At 50.1% G+C, this 25,106-nt stretch overlaps 1 protein-coding gene across 5 annotated transcripts in view; it reads left to right on the top strand.

The window, feature by feature from the left end:
• Window positions 1-25,106, top strand: part of Sh3bp4 (SH3 domain binding protein 4) — an 81,010-nt gene that overhangs the window by 41,718 nt on the left and 14,186 nt on the right. For 4 of the 5 annotated variants that reach the window (XM_029480361.2, XM_085839316.1, XM_085839310.1 and 1 more), the window contains one exon: window positions 19,830-20,074. In XM_029480361.2, coding sequence (XP_029336221.1) covers window positions 19,957-20,074 — 118 coding nt within the window. In that variant the 5' untranslated portion in view covers window positions 19,830-19,956. Of the gene's footprint in view, window positions 1-15,888; window positions 16,230-19,829; window positions 20,075-25,106 lie in introns of those variants that run through there. The other variant, XM_021166160.3, reaches the window with a different exon arrangement.

Consider the following 25,106-nt stretch of genomic DNA (forward strand, 5'->3'; position numbering starts at 1 on the left):
GTCTGCTGGGCAGACTGGTGACTTGGGAAGCTGAGTGTAGTGTTGCGCTTGTGCCCAGAGCATGTGTTACCACCATCCAATCTTGTTCATGGTGTAGAGGAGAAAAAGGGGGCCTAGGGCAGACAGTTGGGGAGCCGCCTGATGTTCTGCCTCATCTCCTGCAGTGCAAGTGGCTGTACCCAGGACATCTTAGGACTGCTTGCTTCCCGACTGTGTGACCCAGTGAGGAAGACAGGCAGGACCAGGATGAACACAGGACTTTGAATTCTTGAAGGCAAGCTGGAGAAGGAAGTGATCAAAGAAAGATGAGGAGTCCCCCAGCAAGGGTGAGATGAACCCTCAGTCAACAAGACAGAGCAGAAGGAGACCGACCACTGTGTGGCTAGGAGGGGAGAGAAGGGGAGGGGAGGGGAAGACAGAAAGAGCTCTGGGCCCTAGAAAGGGGCTTTGAGAAGATATCCTTGAATGGTTCCTGACACTCTTCTCTGGTCTCATGAGGCCTGAGGTGGGTGCTTGGTCCAGAAAGGCAGGAAAGAGGATGTTTGTGAGCCTAAAGGAAGGAGATTTTCAGTCAGTCTCAAAGACTGCATGGCTGGGCTAGCTGGCCAGTGGGAGGGAGAGGCCCTGTCACTGTGGGAGCTGACAGGCTTCCAGCTCCTTCAAGGGCCCAAAAGAAGGGTCAGAAGCCGTCAGTGAGGGGCCTGAAAGGACCATGCGGCCATAAAGCAGTGGAGGACAGAGAAGCAAGCACCTGGCAGAGGCCAAGCCACTTGTAAGTGTTGCTTCTTTACTGGCTGGACCCAATCCACCCCTGCTGTGTATAGCCCTGTTCCTTAGGCACTTTAAAGCTGTAGACAGAGAATCTTTGAGAAACTGCCCTGTGCCCTCTGGTTCTAGGTCACCCTGGCCTTAGTGCCAAGAACCTCTCCCCTTGTTCTTTCCATAAGAGTTGTAAGAAAACAAGCCTGGATTGCCAGAAGGCTCCAGGCCTAGCTGGGCCCATTGTCCCATGAAAACCTGTCTGATAGGTTGCCCATCACCTACCTCTGCTGGTTCCAGCCGGTGGCAGAGGCTCCCCTGAATAGCCGGCAAGTTCTCACAGGGATCCCTTTGTGCCATGACTCCAAGGGGAGAAGATAAAGCCAGGAAGGTGCCCATCTCTCTACCAAGTGTCCTGTTAGTGCTGATGACCACATCAGCACCAACTGGGCACCAAGTCCTGGTCACCACAGGTCCTTCAACCCAGTGAGTTACATTCAAGGGAGCAGGGACTGTTGGAGGGACCAGCTTGAATTTATCTTCCAGGACTGGAAGCCAGCTGACTTGCATGAGGTTGTGTTCCCTAGCTGAGAGCTCAAGTCTTCACAAATGACCTTTCGACGCTGGATTTGTTTGAATAAAAAAAAAACCCAGTTCCTTTATAATATACCAATCTTCAGAGAGCTTTAAGGCCTGTTGCTTGAGGCGTTGGGGCCTGGAACGTACCTCTGCAGGGTTCTCTGACCCTTCAGCCACACAGGGAACGCTTCTGCAGGCAACCTAGCCAGGCTCCCTGCCCCACCTGTATTACTCAGCTTGGCCTGCTTGTGTGTGTATAGAATGGTGGAACGAGGTCCTTTAGTGGCTCACCCATGCCTCGCTGAGGCTGGCAGACCTTGACCAGGTGGCCTGGTTCTTCACCTTTGTTTCCTCGTTTGTGGAAGTGGATGCACGAGTCTCTAGCAGAGGGTGGCCACGGCGTTTATGCAAATCAGCATGCAGAAGCACATGGCGTAGAGTCCAGTCCATCCCCACCCGGCAGGTGGTACTCCAGCAGCTAGTTGTAGTTGGGGTGCAGCTCAGTTGTAGGGTGCGTGAGCTAGTATGTGTGAGCTGCTACGTCTTCTCTCTAGTTCTGAAAAAAATTACACCCTGCTAGTTTTTCCTGGTTCTGTAGATCCAGCCAACCTCAGAGTAAATAATCTAGGGGAAAAAAATATACTGTACAGAGTTTTATATGCTGGTCATTTTTCTCCCTGAATATTAACAACATAACAATGTTTAAAGGGTACTGGAGGGTATGTCTAGGTTATCTGTAAACATCACACCCGTTTATATAGAAGGCTCGAGTGTCTGCCGGGCCCTGGAAGCGAGCAGTTCCCTCAGATTCTAACGGAAGTGGAAACCATGGCAGAAGTGCATTCTTTCATAACCTGGTGGCTACAAGTTTACTCTGGAAATCTGACAGGGCCCCTCTCCTTCAGTAATTCCGGGGAGCCTCTGTACTTTTGCCTCTTCTTAGCTTTTGGTGATGGCAGGTGATGGCTCCAAGTGGCTTCCCAGGGCTTGTGGCTGCATCCCCCTCTTTGCCGTCCCCATCCTCACATGGCCCGCTCCTTTCTCTCTCTGCATCTAAACCAATGAGTGGATGGAAGGCCCACCCTAACCCACTGTGAGCTTGCTCAACCAAACTTGACCACATCTGCAAGACCCTGTTTCCCAGTAAGCTCTTACATGTGCAGCCCACAGAGTGAGGACTTAGACCTATGGATCTATTGGCAAATAGCTTACAGTTGTGGCTCTATTCCTTGGTGCCATCTGTATTGTGGCTTCCACCAAGTAGGGGAGCAGTCACGGCCGGTCTGGCTTTTCTCTCTGTTTCTGGTAGATGCCCATGCCAACAGCTGTGACTTCAGGGAGCCTCCGCTTCCACGGCCTTTACATCTTCAGAGCAGGAGCCTGTACTATGCAGGCACCAGTCAGTGGTGCACAGAAGCACTCCTGATTTGGAGTGAGCACCAGAGAGCTATGTGTGCTGTTTGCTGGGTGACTAATGATGGGTCTCAGGTGCTGTGTTGTGTGCTGGAGACCGAAGGACAGACATAGCTCCTGCTGTGGCCAGAGAGATGTGGAGTGGGACCAGCAGTTCCAGTGAGGTCCTTTTATAGTAAAGCACAGGCCCCTGGGGCAGATGACCACAACTTCCGTGTCAACCCAGAGCAGCTTTAAAGATGTTCTGTGAACCCTCGTCTGCAGTGAAAGTGTCACAGGGTGCTGACTGCTACTCAGAGTGCCCTGGGGACAGCTGGCTGACAGGAGATATGAATGGCCCCAGACCTTCTTGGACAGGTTCCCAGGGCTCCTCTTACGTTGAACATTGGTCAGTGATAGACAGTCACTAATCAAGCTCCACACACACAGTGGGGAAGTGCAAGGATAACCAGCCGTTCCTTGAAGTGCTCTGAGTGGGAGCAGGGCCACCTGTTGCTTCTCTCTTTGTCCTTGTTTTCTCATGCACTTGTGTCTAGTAAAGAAATCCTGGGAGAGCCCATGGTGTGTGAGAGGGGCCCATATCCCTGAGCATGATGAGGGAGGACCTGCTGGTCCACAGACCTTGCTCTTGCCAGCCTCCTTCTCCTACCCCTGTCTCACATGAATGTGTTCACACTCAATCCAACCTCGAGTCCCACGGTTTTTTTTTTTCTTGCCATGCCACCTCCCAAGCTCAGTCCCCGCTATAGACCTGTTTAATATTCCATTGAGGATCAGGTGGAGAAGCCAGGGATCACACAAGAAGACCATGCTAGCCTCGGGACAGTGGACCCTGCTAGGTCTGGGTCTTGGTGCTGAGGGCTGACCTGAGTGTTTAGTGTCTGGCCTTTCTCTTTTAGAGTGGTGATAACATAGTCTGCTTACCGCACAGGCTTCAGGGACAGTCAGCCTATTACAAGGAGACTGGGGTATGTTTGCTGGTCTCTCCCAGGATTGCTGTCTCCTTGAACAGTGGCACGATTCAATTTCTACCAGAAGACCTGTTTTAAGATCTTGAAGGTCCACTGCAGGACATGTCTAGCCAATGTGGTAAGAGATGCGTTTTTGGAGGCTCCTTGTCCATGTGGCTTTCTCTCCAACCTAGGCCATTGGTCCCCTTTATGGATCTGTGCATGCTGTAGTGCAGTAACTATGTGGGTGTCCCTTTGTATGGCTTTGTTGACTGATGTCTGTTCTGCTACAGTTGCCAGGGCCCAACAGAACTTCTCATAAAAGCATCCTTTAGCTCTGCCTGCATGGCTTTGGGGACTTCATTCTCTGGTTCTGTTACCCCCATCCCCGTATCTGGTTGGGTGGGGAGTTCCTAGTGAATCACAGTGTTCAGACAGCATCTTCCCATAGCCATTTTCAAAGTTACTTGCCTCCCCTCCAGTGCCTCTCTATGACTCTTGAAGTAACTTAGATATTTTAAATCCCACTCCGGGGCTCGAAGTGTAATTACTGGATGCTTGCCAGCATCGGACTCATCCCTCAGGAATTTGCCAAGCAGGACCAGGCAGTGGCTGGTGGTTTTGAAAAGTTCACCCAGAAAGCGAGGGGCAAGGAAGTTTTACCCTCTGTGTGAGGAATTGTGTCTGAGAGATGCTCAGATAGACAGAGGCTTGCTGGAGAGCGGGGCCACCCAGGCCGTTCCACCAAGTCGAGTGTAGTTCTGCAGCCAAATTATAGTTTTAGCCCCTGAGCAACTGTGCAGGCTCCCTGGGCTGGACAGGGCACAAGCAGGCACAGCCGTGTGTTGCTAAACAAGGAAGGTAGTTCTCAGAAGTGTGACATCTTGTGTGAACGTTGTAGAATGTGTGTATGTAAGTTAGGCCGTCTGTGTATCAGTAGTATGCTCTTAGGAGACCACCATTACACGTGCAGTCCTTCGTGGACCTGGAAGTTCTGTAGGATTTGCAGCCTTAGCACATGGTGGCTTAACCAACACAAGCATGTTCTGTGACTACCAGAGAATAGAAGTTCAAACCCGAGTGCCTGCGGAGTTGCTTCCGTGACAGCCATGGAGGGGAGCGTTCCCATAGGTCCCAGCTCTGGAGTCTTGGCATCACTGGGGCAGAGAGGTTTCCTGACTCTCAGGATTTTCTCTCTTCCTCTATGTCTCTGTCCACGACTGTCTCTTTTTATAAACAAGGATTGCCCATCATACTGGATTAGGGCCACCCTGATGACATTGTCACTTGGTCACCCACAAGGAAGATTGCGTTGGGCCTCAGAAGAGCGTGCAGGAGCCAGCCCTTCCACATCTTCTCTGAAATTTAAGATTTTAGCCAGAGCCACTGTTCACACTGTCATGCTGCGCTCCTGTTGAACGAGCTCTCGGCCCGTTCTTGAACATCTCAAGCAACGGAGAGGCGGGCACACGAGAGTCTTTATCTTCAGTGCACATAGCCCACGTGTCAGAAAGGCCAAAGGAGGTCATGCTTAGAAAGTGACTAATGCTTTATAAAGTCAGCCTGCCTGTTTCATGAAGCACCCAGAAACCCTTTGTGTTCAAACCACAATGGGGTGGGGCCATTGGGAGGTAGCAGAGCCCTATAAAACAGCCCACAGTACCTGGGGGTGGGGGAAAGCACGCGGCCCCTCCATGAGTCCCGACATGCTGGACAGCAGAGGCCATCCTCAGAGGTTCCTTGCCTTGGTCTGAGTTCCTAACACAAGGCTGCATTTCTAGGTTTTACACCCTGTCTTTTCTTGGTCCACCTTGGCTTGGATGAGACAGGCTAGGGTCTCCCTGCTTCTCAAGCCATAGAGCTAATGGCTTGAGAACTTGGCCAGAGTATGTAGGTATAAACTTGATGTATTCTGGGGGTCCTCGCTAGGGTACTCTGTGGGATACAAGAGTAGCTTGAAGCCTATCTCAAGCTGCAGAATTTTCCATGAGCCCCTTTAAGTCCCTGAGTCCAGGCAACCCCCTGGTGCTTCCAGGAGGCCATGCTCAGCATACATGGTGGTATTGTTCAGGCACAACTCAGGGCTATGGGAGATGCAGGTGGGCTGCTTCATGGGCTTCTGCTGCTGTTGAGTATCAGTCATAGTCACATGGAAGACACTTGCCAGGGCTGGGGGATACACTTGAGGCTCCATTGGAGTTTACTCCTGCAACATTGGAGTCATTGAACCACGATGGGAGGGGAGGAGGTCGCTGGCCAGCATCTAGAGGGTGGAGAAGAAAGGTGTAGCAGCTCTTCCTGGAAGCTGAGGCCAGCCCCTAGCACAGAATTGCCTGATTCCCAAATGTATGGGTAGTGTCAAGGCTGCGCAGCCTGGATCCTAGAGGTAGCAGGGCTGGAAGGAAGGGGGTAAGGAGGATCCCACATGTCCTGACATGTCTTGAGAGTTGGAAATAAGAAGTGCCCTGTATGTTGCTTCATGGTTTAGAAGGCAAGGTCATTCTATAAGGGGAAAATAGTTTTTGTGTTAGGAGTGAGAGCAGCTTGCTCCCCAAAGTTCCAGGAGTTCTGCAGACAGAGTGGGGCTGAGCCCACCCTGTCCTCAGCCCTTCTGTCATCCACCGAACAGGAGAGAGCTCTGGGTCATGGGCCTAAGGCTGCCTGCATCTTCGTACAGGTGAGGGTGGGGAGCAGAGAATTGACAGCAGGCATCCTGCTGCGCCCTCTGGATTTTAGTGGAGGGCAAGTTGTAACCAACCTCCCAGGTTTTTCCTCTGGGCTGGCAGGTACACTTCCAGAGCCCCGCTGCCTGCCCTGAACCGTCACCCGACAGGAATTTCCTCCTCCAGCCTCTCTTGGTCTTGGCAAGGAAACACCATTGAGGTTTGTGAGCCATGCTTTTAATGGGAGTGGCTCGGGTGCCTTTTAAGTCTTTTAAGTCCACCACAGAGTACCAGGAGGCTGCTGAGGCTCTGGAGTTGGAGTCCCCAGGTGGAGGGTAGAGTGCTATCTTCAGATGGGGAACCTGGGAGGCTATAGCTTGTTCTCCACTAAAATAGGGAGGGCACGGGGCTTTGCGGTGCCAATCCTCCACTCTCTGCTCTAACTTTTAGCTTATTTTCTTGTGGCTGAGCAACTTCCAACCCTGTGCCAAGAGGCAGAGTCATCAGGGGCAGGGTTGCTTCAAGTGCTCTGAGGAAGCTGAGGAACAGAACAGACCCAAAGAAGGAGATGGAAGCAAAGACGGGGGCTAGAAAGGAACCCCCAAAGTAGGATGACTGCAGTTGAGAGGCTGAGGCATCTTCAAAATGGACACTGAATGGAGGGTCAATCAGAGAAACGGAGGCAAGTGCAGTTCCGTGGGGCGGAGCTTGCCTGCCAGAGAGAACTGCCAGTCAAATAAGTTACACTGCAGTAGGAGAGCGTGGGGTATTGTGACAGGATGGGGATCGAGTCCACAGGTCACATTTATTCTCTTTAGGGATTCTACCAATTTATGTTTTAAAGAGCACAGCCCTGTCCCCACCTCCGCTCGCTCATCAATGTGCTACTCATGTGGGGGTCAGAATAAAAGGTATAGGAGTTGGTCCTGACCTTCGCCATATGAACTCCAGGATCAGTCTCCGGTTGTGCACTGAGATGTCTCACTAGCCTAAGAGTAGCATTTCAAAGCTTTTGGGTTTGTTTTAATATGTATGCATGGGCCTGTTTGAGAACATGTGCATTGTATGTGTGCATGGAGGCCAGAGAGGGCAGCATATCCCTTGAAACTTAAGTCACGGGTGCTTGTGAACTGTCATGTGGGTGCTGGGAACCAAACGATACCCAATCCCAGGTCCTCTGGAAGAGCGTGTGGGTTGTGAGCTCCTACAGGGATTGTATATCCCTGTATATACCCGGCATATCAGACACCCTGCGTTTACACTGCAGTTCATAACAGTAGCCAAATTTACAGTCATGAAGTAGCAAGGAAAATAATTTCAAGGTTGGGGGTCACCACCACACGAGACTGTCTTCACTTTCAGTCATATCTCCAGCCCCAAGAGCAGAATGTTTAAAAGAAAGAATGACAGGTTAAAATTGATGTTTAGAAATGTTGAACGTGATATACACACATTGGTGTTTATTTTGTTTGGTTGGTTTGGGTTTTGAGACAGGGTCTTCACTATATATCAGGGTGACTAGGACTCACTGTGTAACCCCAGCCGCTGTTAAACTCATCCTGCTTCAGCCCCGCCCAAGGGCTAGGGTTACGTTCATGAGTTGCCATACCCAGCCTCAAATGTAATATTTTAAATCAGTTATTAACTAGGCTGTGAGAGAAGCTAGGGTGGGTCAGGGTGCCAGGAAGAGGGTGGTTTGTGCCAGACAAGGAAGTAAGGGAAGTGTGGCCACGCCAGGCAGACTGGCAGGCCAGGGCACCGAGCCCTGGGCTACACAAGTCGATACCACTTGTCAGTATCTGTAAAGCGGTGCCTCGCCACCTTCCTAATGCTGGGACCCTTAATACCACGCCTCATGTTGTCATGACCCCCAGCCATAAAAACTATTTTTATTGCTACTTCATAACTGTAATTTTGCCACTGCTGTGAATCATAATGTAAATATCTGATATGCAGGATCTCTTGATCTGTGACCCCTGTGGAGGTCATGATCCACAGGCTGAGAACTGCTCTAAAGCAAGGTTCTTGGCTGCTGAATTTAAGTTGGGTAGATACAGCAGTAAGTGATTTCCCTCTTCCAGAAATACTCCCCTGAAAATATAAGAGGGGGAAAAAAAAGATGCTCATGGTGGCAACTGCATTGAAGCCCAGCTTTAAATGTTTCTGGGATGCTTTCTGGACAGGAAGTGAGTTGGCTATGTGAAACAGGTCTCGTGTAGCCCAGGCTAGCCTTGATTTCTGGCTACTTATATATTCCTAACTCATGCAGCTTAAGATTAAGGTTTGGTGAGTACTGGACTCTGAACCGCATGTTCTTAAGCTTGACTCTGGGGGTGGGGTGGGGAAGTAAGCAAACGGTGGCCCACCATTGATGCTTTATCAATAATACTTTATTGGAGCATAGTCACTTCATATTGCTTCATATCGTTTGTGATTCATTTTGGACTAAAAGAACAGTCTTTGTAACAGACATCTGGTTCCCCGAAGTTCTGTTTATCTCTGTCCCTTTTCAGAAAATTTAATAAATGGAGACCTACCACACCTTTAGACAAAAAGATACTAGCATAAAGATGTCAATGCTCATTGATGTAGCATCAAGAAAATCTAGTGGGGTCACTCTTTAAGGGAATTAAGTGGTGAGGAAACATTTTAAATAAAATTATTCAAAAGTTCATGGAAGGAAGAAAATAGGTGTAAAAAAAACTAAGATAGGATTTTGCCAGTGGAAATACTGTCACAGCTCCATAAGAGGGTATTACCACAGACATTGTCAGGCTGCTGGCACAGAATGGCCCCCATGCAGACCCTCATGTCTCTATGTATTAAACTGTTTGGTGGTGACATTGAACTAGTCTGGAGGGGACATGTTGCTCGGGAACGCCATGCAAAAGTAATTACTCAGCTCTTTGCTAATTAATTTTGTGACAGTCCTCACTGAGAAACCAAATAAATTCTTTGTACATTAATGTCAGCACACAAACCAATTTTTTAAGTAAAGGAAATAGATGGGAATGCTCATCAGATTTTTCATTAAGAGAAGCCATGCTGTGCATCCAGGGAAAGCCAGACGGGAAAGATTGATAGGAGTGCATAATTCAGACTTCAAGCCAGCCAGTGGGTAAGCTCAAACAGCAGGGTGGGAAAGACACTGGCAGCTGACTCCTTGTGAGAGTCCTCTGGGTGGGAAGCAGGGCCAGACAGATAGACACAGGCTCTTATCTCACACTTATAAGAGCACTGGCTCTTACAGAGGACCTGGGTTCAGTTCCCAGCACCCATATGGCAGGCAGCTCATAAATAACTGTAATTTCAATTCTGGGATCGGGTGCCCTCTTCTGGACTCCTTGGGTACTACATGCATTTGGTGCACATTCATTCATTCATTCATACAAATATATATACATACATACATACAGGCAAACACACACATAAATATTTTTTCTTTTTCTAAAAAGAAAAAGCTGAAAGAAAGACAAGGTGACAAGGTGTGCTCTGAGACACATAGCATGCAGCCATCTTGTCACTGTTCAGACAGAAACCTGTTATTACCGTGTCACCAAGTACTGCTCTCTCAGAGCCACTGTTCTGTTGGTCAGTTGCTGGCTGTCTCACAGGACACTGAGTTCTGGGTGGTGGGGAAGGACAGGGACTCAAACTTGAATGCCTGCTCCTACTTAGCAGATTAGCAGAGCTTTCCCTCAGCTGTCTACAAAGGGTAGGAAATTAACTCCCACGGCTGTGAGAGGCTGGATTTCCAGAACCTTCCAGCAGAGCGTTTGGCAAGGCTTTCTTGTTCTCATTTAGAAAATTGTCCTAACAAAGTTATTTAAAAGCCAAGTGTGACCGGGCGGTGCTGGTGCACACCTTTAATCCCAGCAGAGGCAGGCGGATTTCTGAGTTCGAGGCCAGCCTGGTCTACAAAGTGAGTTCCAGGACAGCCCAGGGCTATATAAAGAAACCCTGTCTCGAAAAAAAAAAATAATAATAATAAATAAAAGCCAAGTGTGGAAGCACAGGGTTGTGAGCCCAGCAGTTGGGAAGTAGAAGCAGAAGGACTGCCGTGTGTTGGGCCAGCCTGGGCTACAGAGGAGACCCCACCCCTCACCCCATCCCCAAGCAGAAAAGGAAGAAGGGAAGAAAATCAGTCAAAATGCAGTAAGATCGGTTATCAGAATGAGCTGAGCTGAAGGTGCAGGGCCTCTGCAGACCTGAACACACGAGGTTTGCCCTCTTCTCTCAGGGAGCCCCGTCATCTTAGGAGTGGGATCGCAAGGGGAAGGAAGAATGAGCAATGTCCTACCGACTCACACCAGCCACAGCACCAGGACGGGGTACCTCAGGTTCTATCCACCTGGGGTCAGTTTCCTCCACAAATGTCATGGGAAAGTTTGAAATGTTGGGGGAGCCATTTACTGTCAGACAACATGCCTCTAAGCTGAGAAAGTGGCCACACCGCGGAGGACCTGCGGGGAGCCAAGGCTTGACGCAGGGGCTGGTAATAGGACTCGGAAGGAAATCCTCTCTTCATCAGTTAGAGATGCAGAATCAGAAAGCAGGGAAGTTCAGCGTTGTAAAAGGAAAAAATCCCTTCCTTCCTTCAAAGGTCAACACTGTCCTTTTCTGTCAAATGTACACCTCTGGAAATGAGGTAGATTAAGCATTCACCGTTAAATCTACTGAATTAGTTTATTTCTGTACTAGGTTGTATGCATTCTCTGTTCTTGGAGCTATCCTGTGTTAAGGTTGCCTTTAAAGAGCTCTGCCACCCTCCAGCTCACGCAGGGTGCTTAGGACATTCCATATCCACGGCACCGTGGACACTCTTTCACCACCCGTAACTTCCTAAGGACCAGCAGGCTGAGGGGCAGTAGGATAGGGAGAGGGTCCTCTTCCATTTCCCCAAATAAGCCTTGGCAAAGGTCGAGTTCATCGCTCTAGATATCTGGTCAGTGACTCGTGGGCAGTTGCTCTCCAGGAAAGAAATGCGCTTTCATCCCAGGAATTTTCCCAATTCCTTACTATGCTAAATGCGCACCTCGAGCTGACCTCTACATTTGAGGCAATTCTCCTGCCTCTGCCTCCCTAGCAGTGTGAATATAGACATATACTACATAGACCTAGCTCCATTTATCTACTTCATAAAGCTGATAGGTGACATTGAGACTGCCCCCTTCCATCTTGGCTCCCTACCTTCTGGCTGGGAGGCAGGCACCTATCTACTAATGACTAAGGCTGAGAGAGAGCCCTTGGGCACCCCATCCTCACCTTGCCTGTGCAGTGCCTCTGCGCATGCTGTCAGACGCTGGGCAGTGTGGGCTATGTTGGGTTTTGTTCTCATGCTCCATTTGATGGGCACAGCTCTGTCCTATACCCTGGCTTTTGGCAAAGACTGTCATGGGCTGCCATGGATCTGTGTGGGTTGTCGGAGCTGCCTCCCCCTTAGCCTCAGGGAGACCCCTTCCAGTATGGCCTGGATTCTCCCTCACTTCTAAAGTGAGCAGCGTGGCTGTTCCTGAGCTTCCCAGAGTAATACCTAAGACCATTGCAAGAATCCTGTGATCAATGGGAAAGATGTTTCCCTTCCTGCCTGGGTAGACTTTTGAAAAAAAGCATCCTTAAAGCAAAGGCAGCTGTCAAGTGGGTTTATTTATTTTTAGTTCTATATTTATGTATGTGTATGTATGTGTATGGTCTGCAAGTGAATGCCACATGTGTGTGGTTGCCTGCAAAGGCTGAAGCTGGCATTGCAGGTGCTTGTCAGCCATTCAGTTCAGATGTGGGAACTGAGTCCTGGGTCCTCTGCAAGAGCAGCAGGTACGCCTAACAACTGAACCTCTCCTCTAGCCCAAGTGGATTAATCCATTTTAAAGAGCACTGGTAAGTTATACATATGTAGCGGGGTGTCTGAACTTTGTTCTAAGACAGGGTCTCACTATGTAGTCCAGGTTGGCCTTGAACTTGGAATCCTGACTCAATGCTTGGGTTGTAAAAGCATGTGTCACCGCATCTAGCTGTGTTTGTTTGTTTGTTTGTTTGTTTGTTTGTTTGTTTGTTTGTTTGTTTGGCTGGCTGGTAGTTTGGTTGGTTGGTTGGATGGTTTGTTAGCTTTGTGTTTTCCACTATGGAAATCAGTGACTGGTGTTGGAACTCACATCTGCTGGCTTGCAGTCTTGAGTAACGTGGCAGATGGAGTCTAGACTCAAGTTAGATGAATGAACCTCTCTGTTTCTCGCTGCTGTGACCACACTGGAGAGATAATTGTGCCCTTTCTTCAGGGTCACTGAATGGAGATCAGAGCTTACAAGTATGTGCTGTCTGGGCTGATCACAAGATCTTCCTCATGCCTCGTCTGCCGTCAGCTACACCACACGCTGGCTTGGTTTCCCACATGGCTCAGCGGAACAGACCACAGACGTGGTTGTGATGAGCAGCTCTGAGGTCCTAGGAGACAGGCATTGCCGCACTCTCATTGGCTGGCCTCCAGACTCTGAGGTTTTCAGCAGCATGGGGCACAGGGCTTGCTTTGTCTACTATGGCCTGAACAGCGTGACCAGAAAGCTCTCTTGATCCCCACCACAACCCTGTGCTCTCCCAACTCAATTTTCTGTGTTTTGTTACTGACCCAGACCATTCTAGCCTGCTTGGTCTCCATTGTTTCAAGGCAGCAATGCTTCCCTGCTGCCCCAGGCTCTTGGGCTCCCCTTCAAGTGGCTGGTAGGTGCTATACACTGCAGGATAGTTCATAAAAGTGGGCAGGCTACTTACTACCTTTCCCCCACAGGATATGGAACCTCAGCCGAGTCGGCTCTGACTTTATGCTGTGGTTGCAGTGGACATGAGAAGAACATCCCATCTTTAGAGCAGGACACAGAGTCTTTAGGCATTCATGGTTCACACTTTCATCTGTCCCTGACTCCCTCAGTGGCAGAGCACGGGACTTCCTGCAGCTCCAAACCACGGCTGCTTCTACTCTGTGGTCTCACATGTTCCTGAAACACTCCACACAGGCGCCAGCAGGGGAGTCTTTGGAAGCCACAGGGTAGCACTGTGCTTTATCTACAGGTGGCTGGAGGGAATGGAGGCCCATCCGCCAGGCTGTGGGCGGGGCTCCCATCCCCATGGGCGGGATTCCCATCTCAGTGGGCAGAGCTGACCCCCCCATCTGAGCATGCTCTCCTCACTTGCTTCTCTAGGCGGCCATGCTTAGAGCCATGCTGTCCCCACGTGGAATAGTGCTTACACCAGACCAGTGGAGGCTCAGAGGCAAATTCCCGTGGCTTTGCCGTCCTTGTGAGTTCTGGTGTTGAAGTATTAAGACTGAGGAAGTCTTCTAGTCTCGGAATGAAGCCAAACTCCTTCTTGCACAGCTGTTTCTTAGGGAGCCAGAAAGAGGACAAATACTGAGATTTTTATACAGAGTCTGGAGGTGCGAATCACAGGGCAGGTCAAAACTCATACTTTTATTGTTGTTTACTGGAAGAAATCTGTTGAGATTGACCCAGTGCTCCGCAGGCTGCAAGTACATGCAAAGGGTGAGTGAGTCATGTTACTACAACCAGAATCGGTGAGGAGGCTCTGGGAGCGTTCATGCCCTGTTCTTCGCCAACTTTGGCTCTCCCTCTCAGACTCCTGGTTTCTGCCCAAGTCACACACGGCCCTACTACCCCAAGACACACCCCATCTTGGTGCCTTTCCTGGATTGGGTAGTTTCATTGTTCCTGAAGCCAGGGTGTTGGCAGAAAGGCCACCGCATGCAGATCCCGTGACTGGGAGGTGCAGAGAGAACAAGCTGGCAGCAGCAGGGAGGGCGCAGAGCGCCTGAGGCAGCCAGCAGGATCTGTCAGCAGGTCTGTCTGTGTAGAGTGCTTGCCAGCCTCCTAACTCTTGGGGTCTTGTCTCTAAACAAGTCAGCCCTGACACTCAGAAAAGGAAAACTCAGTAGTTAGAGGAGTAAAACCCACAGCAGCCTTCTGGACCCACAGAGGGATGCTTCCATACCCAGGCACCATCTGGAACATTGGAGTGGAGCTATTTATTGCCTGCCCCTGTCAGTGAGAGTGACCTAAAGGGTAGGCAGCCCACTCTGGAGAAAGGATGGCTGGAGACTGAGAAGTGGAATCGTCCTTTTGGAGAAATGTGGCAATCTTCTTTCGCTCAGCTGGATGTCTGGGTATTTCTGAGATGCTCACCCAGGCAGTCTGTCAGTGAGAATCAACAGGGTGGGTTTCCCAAGTTCAGTGTGCTGGGTGTCATCAAGTCACACCAACCTCCTGGTTCCATAAAAGATCATTCAAAGCCGGGCGTGGTGGCGCACGCCTTTAATCCCAGCACTCGGGAGGCAGAGGCAGGCGGATTTCTGAGTTCGAGGCCAGCCTGGGCTACAGAGTGAGTTCCAGAACAGTCACGACTACACAGAGAAACCCTGTCTCGGAAAAAAAAAAAAAAAAAGATCATTCAAGGTGCCTATGAAATATCTCAGACCCATCATCATGGTTGTATAGTAGGAATTCCTAACTCCCTGCCTTTGAGCCTACACAGCACAGTGGGAACAGAGACTGGGTGAGCTCATGTTCTAGGGGTGTCTTGCTAAGGAAGAGCAGGACTTTAGTGGTGATGAGACAAATACAGAAAGAGTGTGGGGTGAAGGCGTTCCTCTTTCTACCAATCAGATGCTATATGGGAATGAGTGGGTGAATGGATGGATGGATAGGTGGATGGATGGATGGATGGATGAGTGAATGGGTGGTTGGGTAGGTGATAGAGTCTAGTGAATTCCTGGGGGAAACCTTCCAGACCTCCAAACCAGCATGTGCTGGGATCCTGTTGTGGGAAGTGAATTTTGTAAGACTGTGGAGACAGGTGGGAGGAAGGCAAGACCTGTAAGGAAACTAACCCAAGAGACAGCAGGGTGGGCAGCGCAGGGAGGACCTGGAGGTGCTTTTAGCACTCCTGAGAGCAAAGAAGGGTGGGTGGGTGGAGAGGCCTGGCAGCCTACGACTGCTGATTGAGGTGTGGACTGCAGGATGCAGGCAGCCTGGTGGGAAGGAGCCAATTACTGTAATTGAGCTGAGCTAAGGTGGTATGCTGGTGCTGGGAAGGGTCAGGTGGAGGTTACTCTCTGACAGTGGAGGGGTACATGTGTGTAACTTAAGGGGATGGGGGAGGGTCCTCTGGCTGTTTGGTGGATGTGAATGGGAGCCTGGCCATCTCTCTGAGCCTTGAAGGGCCCAAAGATCAATAAACAGTGAGGAACGGGGTGAACTTGGATGAGAGCCCTGGGGACACTGGTTGACTGAGTTGGTCTGATGAGAGCTAGTGCCTATGAGTCACCTAGAACTTGCAGAGCCCCGGGGGAAGTGGGTGGAGCCAGGAGGGAGGGGGGATGCAGAGAAGCAGGGCTTCCTGGAAGCCCAGGTAAAGCCATCCTGGTTTTTACTTGGGCACTGAATGGAAAATGCAAAGGCAGCTGTTAGGCAGGCCTGAGACACAGCAGGTTCAGATGTAGTCAGGAGGGGTGTGCAGCTCCACAATGCTGGAAATGAAGGTGAAACTAAGCCACACGAGGGCACGGCAGGCTGGGCTGGGCTGCTGACTTGCTTCCTTCGGGACAGGACATAGTCCCTAGAGATTTGAGGGAACAAGATGGCCTAACCTTGGAGAAAACAAGGCTCCTACAAGGACAGATGATGGAAGAATCAGGAAGTCCTTAGCACCACTGTGAGGGCGTGGAAGAAGAGGCCAGCCAGGCAGCAGAGAGCCATAGCCTCTAAGGGAATGGGACTGCTCCTTGGCTACGGGGCCACCTGGCCCTCTTGCCAGCCTCGAGGCTGTCACAAGGCTTCCTGGGATCAATTGCTTCTGCAAGGTGAGTGAGAGACTGAGGGTTGGTGTCCATGTCTTGTCAGCTCAGTTGGAGGGTCAGACCAGTGAGAGGCCCAAGTAAGGGGACATAAGTGTCTTCACCTGGGTGGTGATGGGGACAAGGACCTGTCTTGTGGGTGATGGATACAGAGGACAGGGCAACTCCAGGTGCCGGTAGCTGCCATACTTTCTGTATGCAGGGCACAAAAAGATGGAGTTGGTAGAGGGGCTTCACGTTCCACCTGCCTGGACTATATTATGAGGAGACAGGAGGGAGCCCCCAGACAGTCTGGAGGGATGAACTGTCTGGTCTCTTTCCTTCAAGAAAATGTCCCCAAAGGATGGGGCAGTTAGTGTCCCTGTTTACACTCAGTGTGGTATTGACAGTACCAGGATCCAATTCAAGGACCGGCTGCCACTGGAGGAGAAAAAACTATCGCTCTCGGGATTTTTTTTTTTATACCATGAGACAAAAGTCCTTTACTCCATGAGGGGAATAGGGTGTGTGTGTGTGTGTGTGTGTGTGTGTGTGTGTGTGTGTGTGTGTGTGTGTGTGTGTGTGTGAGTGAGCAAGCTGGTACCCAGCTGTGTATGAGCAAGTGCATTGGTGCCAGCTTAAACACAAGGTATGTCAGGGTACTGGTGGTCACACTTGAGAGCTTGGCTTCTCTATCAGGTTGCAACCTGTCTGTCCCTCCTCGAATGTCTCCTTGGAAGGTGTCAATTTTTTTATATATCCTATTGGTCACTGTGTAACTGCAGTAGGAGGAACCCCTTTTGTCCCTCCCCTGGTACAGGGCACTAGCTATGTCCCCTCTGTAAGAGACAACCGTGATTCATCTTCTTACAACTCTGTCCTCTCCTGAGGCCCGGATCTGACCCCAGGGCTTATGGTCATGAGAGGGCCCTGCTCTACTTTTCTATATTGATCATTTGTGTTTTCCACTGACCTCTGAGTCCTTTGTGGTGATGGTGAGCCTCAGCCTCACAGATTTGATGAACCTGGATCCACCCCAGCCTGCCCCATAAAGCTGCTCGCTCAGGAATCTCCCAGTACCTCTGTGTGCCATGGCCTTCTTCTGTTCTAGACTTGGAGGGAGGCGAGGCTGCAGAGCTGATGCCTCAGTGCTGTGTTCTATGCCTGCACCTGACCAACAGCATTCAGCTTCCCTAGACCAGAAGTAACCATTCCCAAAGGAAACAGTGGGTTTTTCTCAACTACATCATGTTCCCAGCCAGGAGTGGTAGTTACTCTCCTGTGGTTATGATGAAGCACCACAACCACAACGTAACATGTGGAAGAGAGGACTTATTTTGACATACGGTTCCAGAGGGATAAGAGTTCACCATGGCTGGCAGGCAGGCAGGCAGGCATGGCAGCAAGCTTAGTAGAAGACGCAGGAAGCTGAGGGCTCACACACTGACCCGCAGGCACAAAAGCAGGGAGTGAATGAACAGCGTGGACCTTTTAATCGCAAAAAAAAAAAAAAAAAAAAACAACCCACCCTTCCTGATGTACTTCTTCCAGCAAAGCTGCACCACTCAAAACTCCCCAACTAGGGTCACCAACTGGGGACCAAACATTGGAGCCTATGGGAGACGTGTCTCATTCAAACCACCACACCTTCAGTGGCTTCCAGAAGTCCTCGGGGGAAAGGTGAGCTGTGACCCATGCAGCCCTGGTCCTCACTCACTTGCCGAGTCACTCCAGGGCTCACCCCAGTTCCAGTCCCAGGCTCAGGTGCCTTTAGGCAAGGCTACTCTGACTCCGTGTCCTGTGGCCCAGCACATCCAAGGCTGTTTACATGGGAGCCAAGGCAAGATTCTGCCCCTAGGGTTCTAAAGTCAGGAGGTTGCCTTGAAGCTCGTCATTAGTGCCCCTTCTTTGTGCCATTCGGACTCGGGTTCTTTAACCCTCCGGAAAACCAGTCTTGTGGCCTGGACTGGGATGGCAGAGATGACCAGCTCATTTCTGATGGAAGGACTTGTTAGACACAAGAGGAGAGCAAGCACAGGTAGTAAACACCCGTGTCCCTAGAGCAGATGAAGAACCAAAACACACTCCTCTTACTCACGGGTTCTCAGCAGCTCTGAGCTTCACCAGTGTCCTCAGGACAAGCCTGCCACCAGCTGCCACAGCCAGTAGGCATCTCCTGCCCTCACCTTCCCTTCTGTATTGGCAGCACAGTCTACTGCCTCTCCTTAGACACCCCGGCCTTTAGCGTCGCAGGGGACACTTGTGCAGCTGGAAAGTTGACAGCCCAGGCTGTGTATGGGCTCCAGCCCATTCCTGAAGTGACGTTCCCCCTCCTACTCTCCAACCTCTTTCCTCTGTCATGAGTTTCCAAGTGTCCATAAATGGCATGGAGTCTCTGGCATAGAGAGCTTGCAAGCTGTGATCTTCTGGAATCTTAAGGTGGGCGGGAAGTCGGAAGCCTTTCTTGGATCTCTGCCCACTGGTCCCTGGAGCCAAGACTGGCCCCTGATGCTTGGTAGTAGTAATTGGTGTTCATTGAGACCTTGCCTCACATTGTGTATCATTCCATCGTGTGTATTTCTTAAGAAATACAGCAAGTGTAGTTAATGGGCTGGATAGGATTCAGGTTTTGTATTGTTAGCAGCAGCAGGAGGTGGGTGCTGAGCCTGCACATTCTCTACATGGGTCCTTTGAGCTGGGGATGTAGTGCCTGGGGCTGGTGAGCTTACTTTGTCATAGAGAGCTGTGTGACGGTGCCACACCTGCGTCAGAGGCCCCATTTCCAGCCATGTTCTAGGTGGAGTATTGAGCGCCCCATTGTTTGAGGCTGAGAAGGTATGCATTGGTTTCTGGTAGAGAAGCTGCAAATTTCACCCGTTGAAATCCGCTCTTGCTGCTATTTCTTGCCCGTCATCAGTCCTGGTTTAGGGTCTGCTCCAAGCCAACGAAAGACCCCGCCACAAATGCTTAAGCCTGGTCTACCTCATCCTACTAAGAACCAACCATACTCATACTTATGTCCACCAGCAGCCTAGGAATAGCAGTTTGATAGTGTGCCCAATTTCACATGTATTAATTAGCTGCACGTCATAAACCTGGTAGCCCCCAAGGACTGTGCGTATGATGTCCATTCGGTTCTAGTGGGGACTGGGGGTACACACAGGCAGGGAGCAGCCTCCCACCCCTACCCCCACCCCCAAGCCACCATGGCAAGGCTTCAAGAGCAAATGGTGTCACTGGCTCTCTGTTCCTTGTGCCAAGCCTCCCACGGCCACTCCTCCAACAGGACCCGCCACTCTGGACAGACAGAGGCTGTTTTCTTCCTGAGTCCTGGAAGTGGCAATGTACTGCACAGTCTGAGGCTGCCCTCTTTGACTGCACTGAATGGCCATCCAGGTGCTGGGACACATTTCCTAGACCCCATTGTGCCCTAGGAAGAGCATCTCTACGTGCCCACTGGGCACAGGGTCTGTGCAGCTTGCCGCTTCTGCTCCCGGGCCAGCGCAATGAATTGGGTCTCTCTTCACTGGAATGGTCTGGAAGAAACAGGACTCCCTCCTCCCATAAGATTACCCTCGAAGCCATGCTTCACTTGTTCAGAGGAAATTATTTCTCCTCTCCCTTCAGGAAGAAGCACACTGCCAAGTTGACCCTGCCGTGCAGCGTGACTTTATGAGACAGCAGCTGCTGTCCCTGCTGGAACTAGGGGAGGAGACATGAGACCATAGTACCTCACTCACCCAAGAGGCTCACCATGGCAGCCCAGCGTATCCGGGCAGCCAACGCCAGCGGCCTCCCTCGGTGCAAGTCGGAGGGGACTCTGATCGACCTGAGTGAGGGCTTCTCAGAGACAAGCTTTAATGATGTCAAAGGTAAGTTCCTAGCCAACCCCTGCCTGAGGGGGATATGGGGATATTGATGGCTCATGGATTTACAGGCAGCCAGTTTTACCGTCAGCTCTCTAACCTTCCTGCTATTCATTCCTCCCTGAAAACAGTGCCATTTATCTCTGGATGTGTAGGGAGGTTGTGTGCGCACGCATGCTCTTACTAACTTATGTGTGCAGAAATGCACATGGGTTGGGGCACACGTGGATGCAAGTTCACTTGGAGGCCAGATGTCACACAGATGCCACCCGCCTTGGTGTTTGAGGCAGGATCCTCCTGAACCTGGAACTTATTATGGAGTGTACCAGTCTGGCTAGCCGGCTTTCAGAATTGGGCTGTTGGGCAAACCTTTCAGCTACACGCTTGGATCCCACCCGAGGTGTCATTTGATTCCCAAAAGTCTACTTTGACCTTGCTGCACCACATATTGGCTTGTTCCTTGGGATGTATTGGTAGCATCCTGGTCCCTTGTTACTGTACTTAGCCTTCCTACAGCATCAACAGTTTATTACTGATACACACACACACACACACACACACACACACACACACACACACACGTCCTCCTTGAAGAGGGCCAGATAACATTGACGGCTCACTCTGAAGTCACTCCTTGTCTTCTTTCTCACACTGAACACTCAGAACTTTATCTCTGTTCCTTCTCCCTTGGCAAACTCAGCACTAAGTGATCCTGGACTGAAGCCACGGCCCCCGAGGCTTTGCACTGGTTTCCTGTTCCTCTGCCCTGGCATAGGCGTGCAGTATTGAGCCCCACTGCAAGTGTTCTTTGAAAGAAGGAGAACAAACTGGAAGGTGTTATAGCAACAGAGTTAGTGGGTGTTGCTATAAATAATAGAACATTTGTTTTTAGAGGTTTTTTTTTTATTTTTTTTTTTTAGCAGTTGGGTAATGGGCAACGTGTTCTTACTTCAAGCTTTAGGGGGCAGGGCGGGAGAGGGGCTAGCAAAGGTGAGTGGAACACGGAAGGTTTTTGCTCAAAACATAGAGGAGAGAGCAGAGTATTTAAAGATAACAGCAGTGATCCAAAAGCAAACAGCCTTGACCAAGTGTGCAGAGCCACTGTACTGCAGGGAGGGCGTCTGAGAGTCTGAGTTGCTCAGGACTGAAGAGCCTTGGTCTGCACGGGAGATCCCTCGAACTCCATGCTGGCCTGTCCCTCCTGGCTGTGTCACTTCCATTTACCTGGTGTGCGCATCAAAAGGCAAGCAGCTCCTGCCACAGCACCTGCTGCGGACAGTGTCTTCCCTCATACATGTTTTGCCTACGAAACACTTATGTCAGGGGATAGAAAACGTGTTATTCAGGACCCCAAAGTTGCAAAACATCCAGGGAGGTTTTATGTATTATAAAACGACCGATCTAGGCCGTTCGCCCCATATCTCATTAAGATGGGATTCGATGAGGATTTGGAGGAATAAAATCTCTGTCCCCGTGTCCTCCTGTTCCCACGTGTTGTCGGCCATTGATGGAGATGATGCGTAGATGTCCTCCAAAAGGGAATGAAGGACACGGTCCACCATGGTCATTCCCCCAGGGATGGGAGAGACAGATCTCTGAGTGAGATGTATTCTCCTGTGCCCTAGAGGGAGAGTGCTCAGAATTTTAAGTAAAAACCATCCTTACTCTTGAGTCTGGTGAAGCGAAGACGATAATTTGTATTGATGTATTTCAGACTGTGTACAAAGCATGCTTTGGTGTTTTGACTTTTGTTTCTTTTTTTAATTTTGAAAACCTTGGCTGTAAGAGAATTAATTACTGGAAGAGAACACAACAGGATATAACTTTGGAGGGATTCTGACAAGGTCTTAATGGCTGCCGTGCGCTATTTAATTTTCACCTGTGGGGTTTGTTTGTTTTGTTTTGTCTTTTATTTCTCGTATGTGCATCAGGGAAGAAAATGTGTCCTGTTACTAGAGGGCACGACCGGCCACACAGTGTGGGAGAGAAGCGCTTCTGGGACCTCCAGTCCTGCCCAAGTCGCTTTCCTATTCCCACGTTTCCTACAGAGTCTCTTGAGGCTGAGGTTGAAGGCCTCAGAAACACCGTGTGATCAGCCCTCCAGTCTCTACCCCTTCTTGCCATACCAAAGAAAGAATTCCTCCCAGACAAGCCAGGAGGAAGGCCCACAGCCTCACCTACCCTTCCCAAGTCTCTGATCTTCGTCAGATGTGAGAGATTAAGATGCTTATTCCAGAGGAGCCCGGCCCCACATCTCATGGAGAAGTGACAGAGCCGGAAGTTAAGAGAGATGGGAGCAGACAGGCCTTGCTTAGGGGTAATGCATCCTCTGCCTTTCCCACGGCTCGCACCCTCCTCGTGCAGCCGCATCTCCCTACTTGGCCCTCTAGGGTTGTCAGTCATCAGGTCCCTCTTCAGCTGATTTCACATCTTCTCGTGGACTGTCTGAGCTTCCCTCGGGTTCCCCTGCCCCTTGACTGTTACCTGTGCTGCCGCTCACATTAGCACACTCCAGAGAGGAAGCTGGACTGTCCCTTTGGGCTCTTTATTTCCTCCCAACCTTTCAGGGGCAGGATCTGTATGATGTCTCCTATTTTCAGCTTGACGGAATTGAAAATGATCTAAGAGACAAATTTAGCCAGTGAGGGAGTTCCTAGGCTGAGTTAATAACTAAGGTTAATTAGGCTGAAGACCCAGCCTCAATGTGGGCGGCTCCATCCCATGGACTAGATAGAAAAGGAGAAAATGAGGAAGGCAGCTGAGTGCCAGCATTCATTGCTCCCTGCTTCCTAATTGCGGACCAGCTGCCTCACACCCTGCTAACCATGGTACTCTCAAACATGAGCCAAAACTAAGCCTTTCTGGGAGTCCTTGCCCTGGCCAGGTATTTTGTCACAGCAATAGGAAAAGGGAACTAATACAGTTTGTCACTGCTGTGACTTGGTGGCAGAGAATCAGGAGAATTCTGACTTGCTTGTCTGCCAGCACCATGACTCAAACATTCTGGTCCTAACATGTGACTGTCAGCTCATGGATATTCCCTGCCCACCTACTGTGTGCCGGGATCTCTTGGAGCTTACATCCTTCAGAGAGATGAAGACTCCCACCCTTTCAGATATGGTCTCTTTAACAAAGAGACTGACAAACGTAATGCATACAGACATTCACATGTATGCTAGCAAGACATGGGAACCTTTAGAGGGAAGTGAAGATGCCCTAATTGGAGCCTAACCTTGAAAGTTTCTAGGCAGGTTTGATGTGTGAGGAGTCTCAGGAAAAGGACAGGACAGCAAGGTGAGAGGTAAATGTTCAGTAGCAGAGCTGTGTGACCCATGTCTGGGGCCACATTTGCCTGAGGTACAAGGAGGGTGCCTCCTGGGACTCTGCACCCAATGCTGCTTACCTTCCCAAGGACTCCAGAACTCCAGGCGCTTTTGTGAGCTGGTGATTGCTACATCTCATCAAGTCTGCAGTGTGGTGATCGGGGTGGGGTGGGGCGGTGGTGTAGATACAAGGAGAGATTCCTTCTGCTAGAACTCCAGACCCAGGCAAACTGCCTCCTCCCTTCCCTGGTTTACATTGCAAACTCACACACTTGAAAAGACTTTGTCAACCTCCTTGGCTTCGGCTTCCATCTGAAAGAGAGCGTGGCAGTGTATGGCAATGTTTCCAGAAATGTGATTTCCCCTTAAAGTCGTGCAGTATTTTCCCCAAACGTTTCTGCCTCCGTGTTCCCCCTTCCCTTTAGAAAGGCAGAGAATGCTAGTCCCTTGACTCCCTCTTTTGCACACTAAGGAATTTTTTTAACCTTCTCTTCAATTTGATCTTGGTTTGTTTATTCCACTGAACTCTGAGGGTAAAGGAGAAATCCCCCTTACCTTAGTAAGTGCTGTGAAGAAAAAGTGAAATTAGCAGGGAGTGAATGGGTTTCAGATGACTTATGTATGATCCCATCTTCAAGCTGAGCAACCTCGGGCCTCATCACAGCCTGCTGAGAAAGATGCCTTTTCTCCATCAGGAGAACAGGGGATCCAAAAGGTGACTCATCTCAGGTCTGGTGAGCCGGCAGCACCCAGGCATTCTCCGTTCTTGCATCCTTTTAAAAGTGAGAGGGGAGGTTCCAGGGTCCAGATAAGCCGGATGCACCTCTGCCAGCTAAGAGATTCCTTGCCTGCTTCCCAAGCTTGGCTGGGAAGACAGAGTTGAGTTTGTTGTCTCCTTTCGAAGAAAAAGGAGCCTGGCAGGTAATGGTGTCTGGGCAGCCAGTTCGACAGATGAAGCCCTAATGGCCACGGACTTCATCCTGTATCAAGCAGCTGTTAAGTTGATTTAGCTGAGAATTGTGTCCTTTTGCCTGTTTCTGTATACACAGTTGGCTTTAGGAGATACTTTGTTTGAGCCAGCAAGATGACTTAGTGGATAAGAGTGCTTGTTGCTTAAGCCTGAAGACCTGATATCAGTTCCTGGATCCCACGGTGGAAAAAGAGAATCTAGTCCTGGAAGTTACCCTCTGTTTCACACACCCTTGCCATGTGCATGTATGTGTAGACAAACAACTTAGTTTCTTTTTAAAAGGAAAGAACAGCTACAGAGACCCGATGTCTACATCGGGCCATGGCACAGGACTTGCTCTGCGGGGGGTGGGGTGGAGTGGGGGTTCCCCTGTCTGTTCAACATCAGAAAGCATTTTCTCTGTCCCCTGAAAAGCATCTCACCTGGACCTGGCACACATTATTTTTCCAAGTACATACCCTGTGTAGATGACTTATTTCGTCTGTTCTGGGTGTTGTCTGTGGTATTCACAGGCATGGTGTGTTGGAGACGAGCCATGCATTACCCTGGGTTGTTTTGAAAGTGATGGTTTCTTGGGCATCGTTTAAGTAAAGGTAGTTATTGGGTAGTAACACAAATGCATGGCTAGACCTCTGATTGTCAAGGCGTAGGGGAGGGGGACCCCCATACTTTAAATAATCATTTAAAAAACCCAAAAATAAAAATCTAGCCAGGTGGTGGTGGTGCATGCCTTTAATCCTAGCAC

The sequence above is a fragment of the Mus caroli genome, unplaced genomic scaffold (assembly GCF_978045245.1).
Source record: "Mus caroli unplaced genomic scaffold, Mus_caroli_1 scaffold_1, whole genome shotgun sequence".
Lineage (NCBI taxonomy): Eukaryota > Metazoa > Chordata > Mammalia > Rodentia > Muridae > Mus > Mus caroli.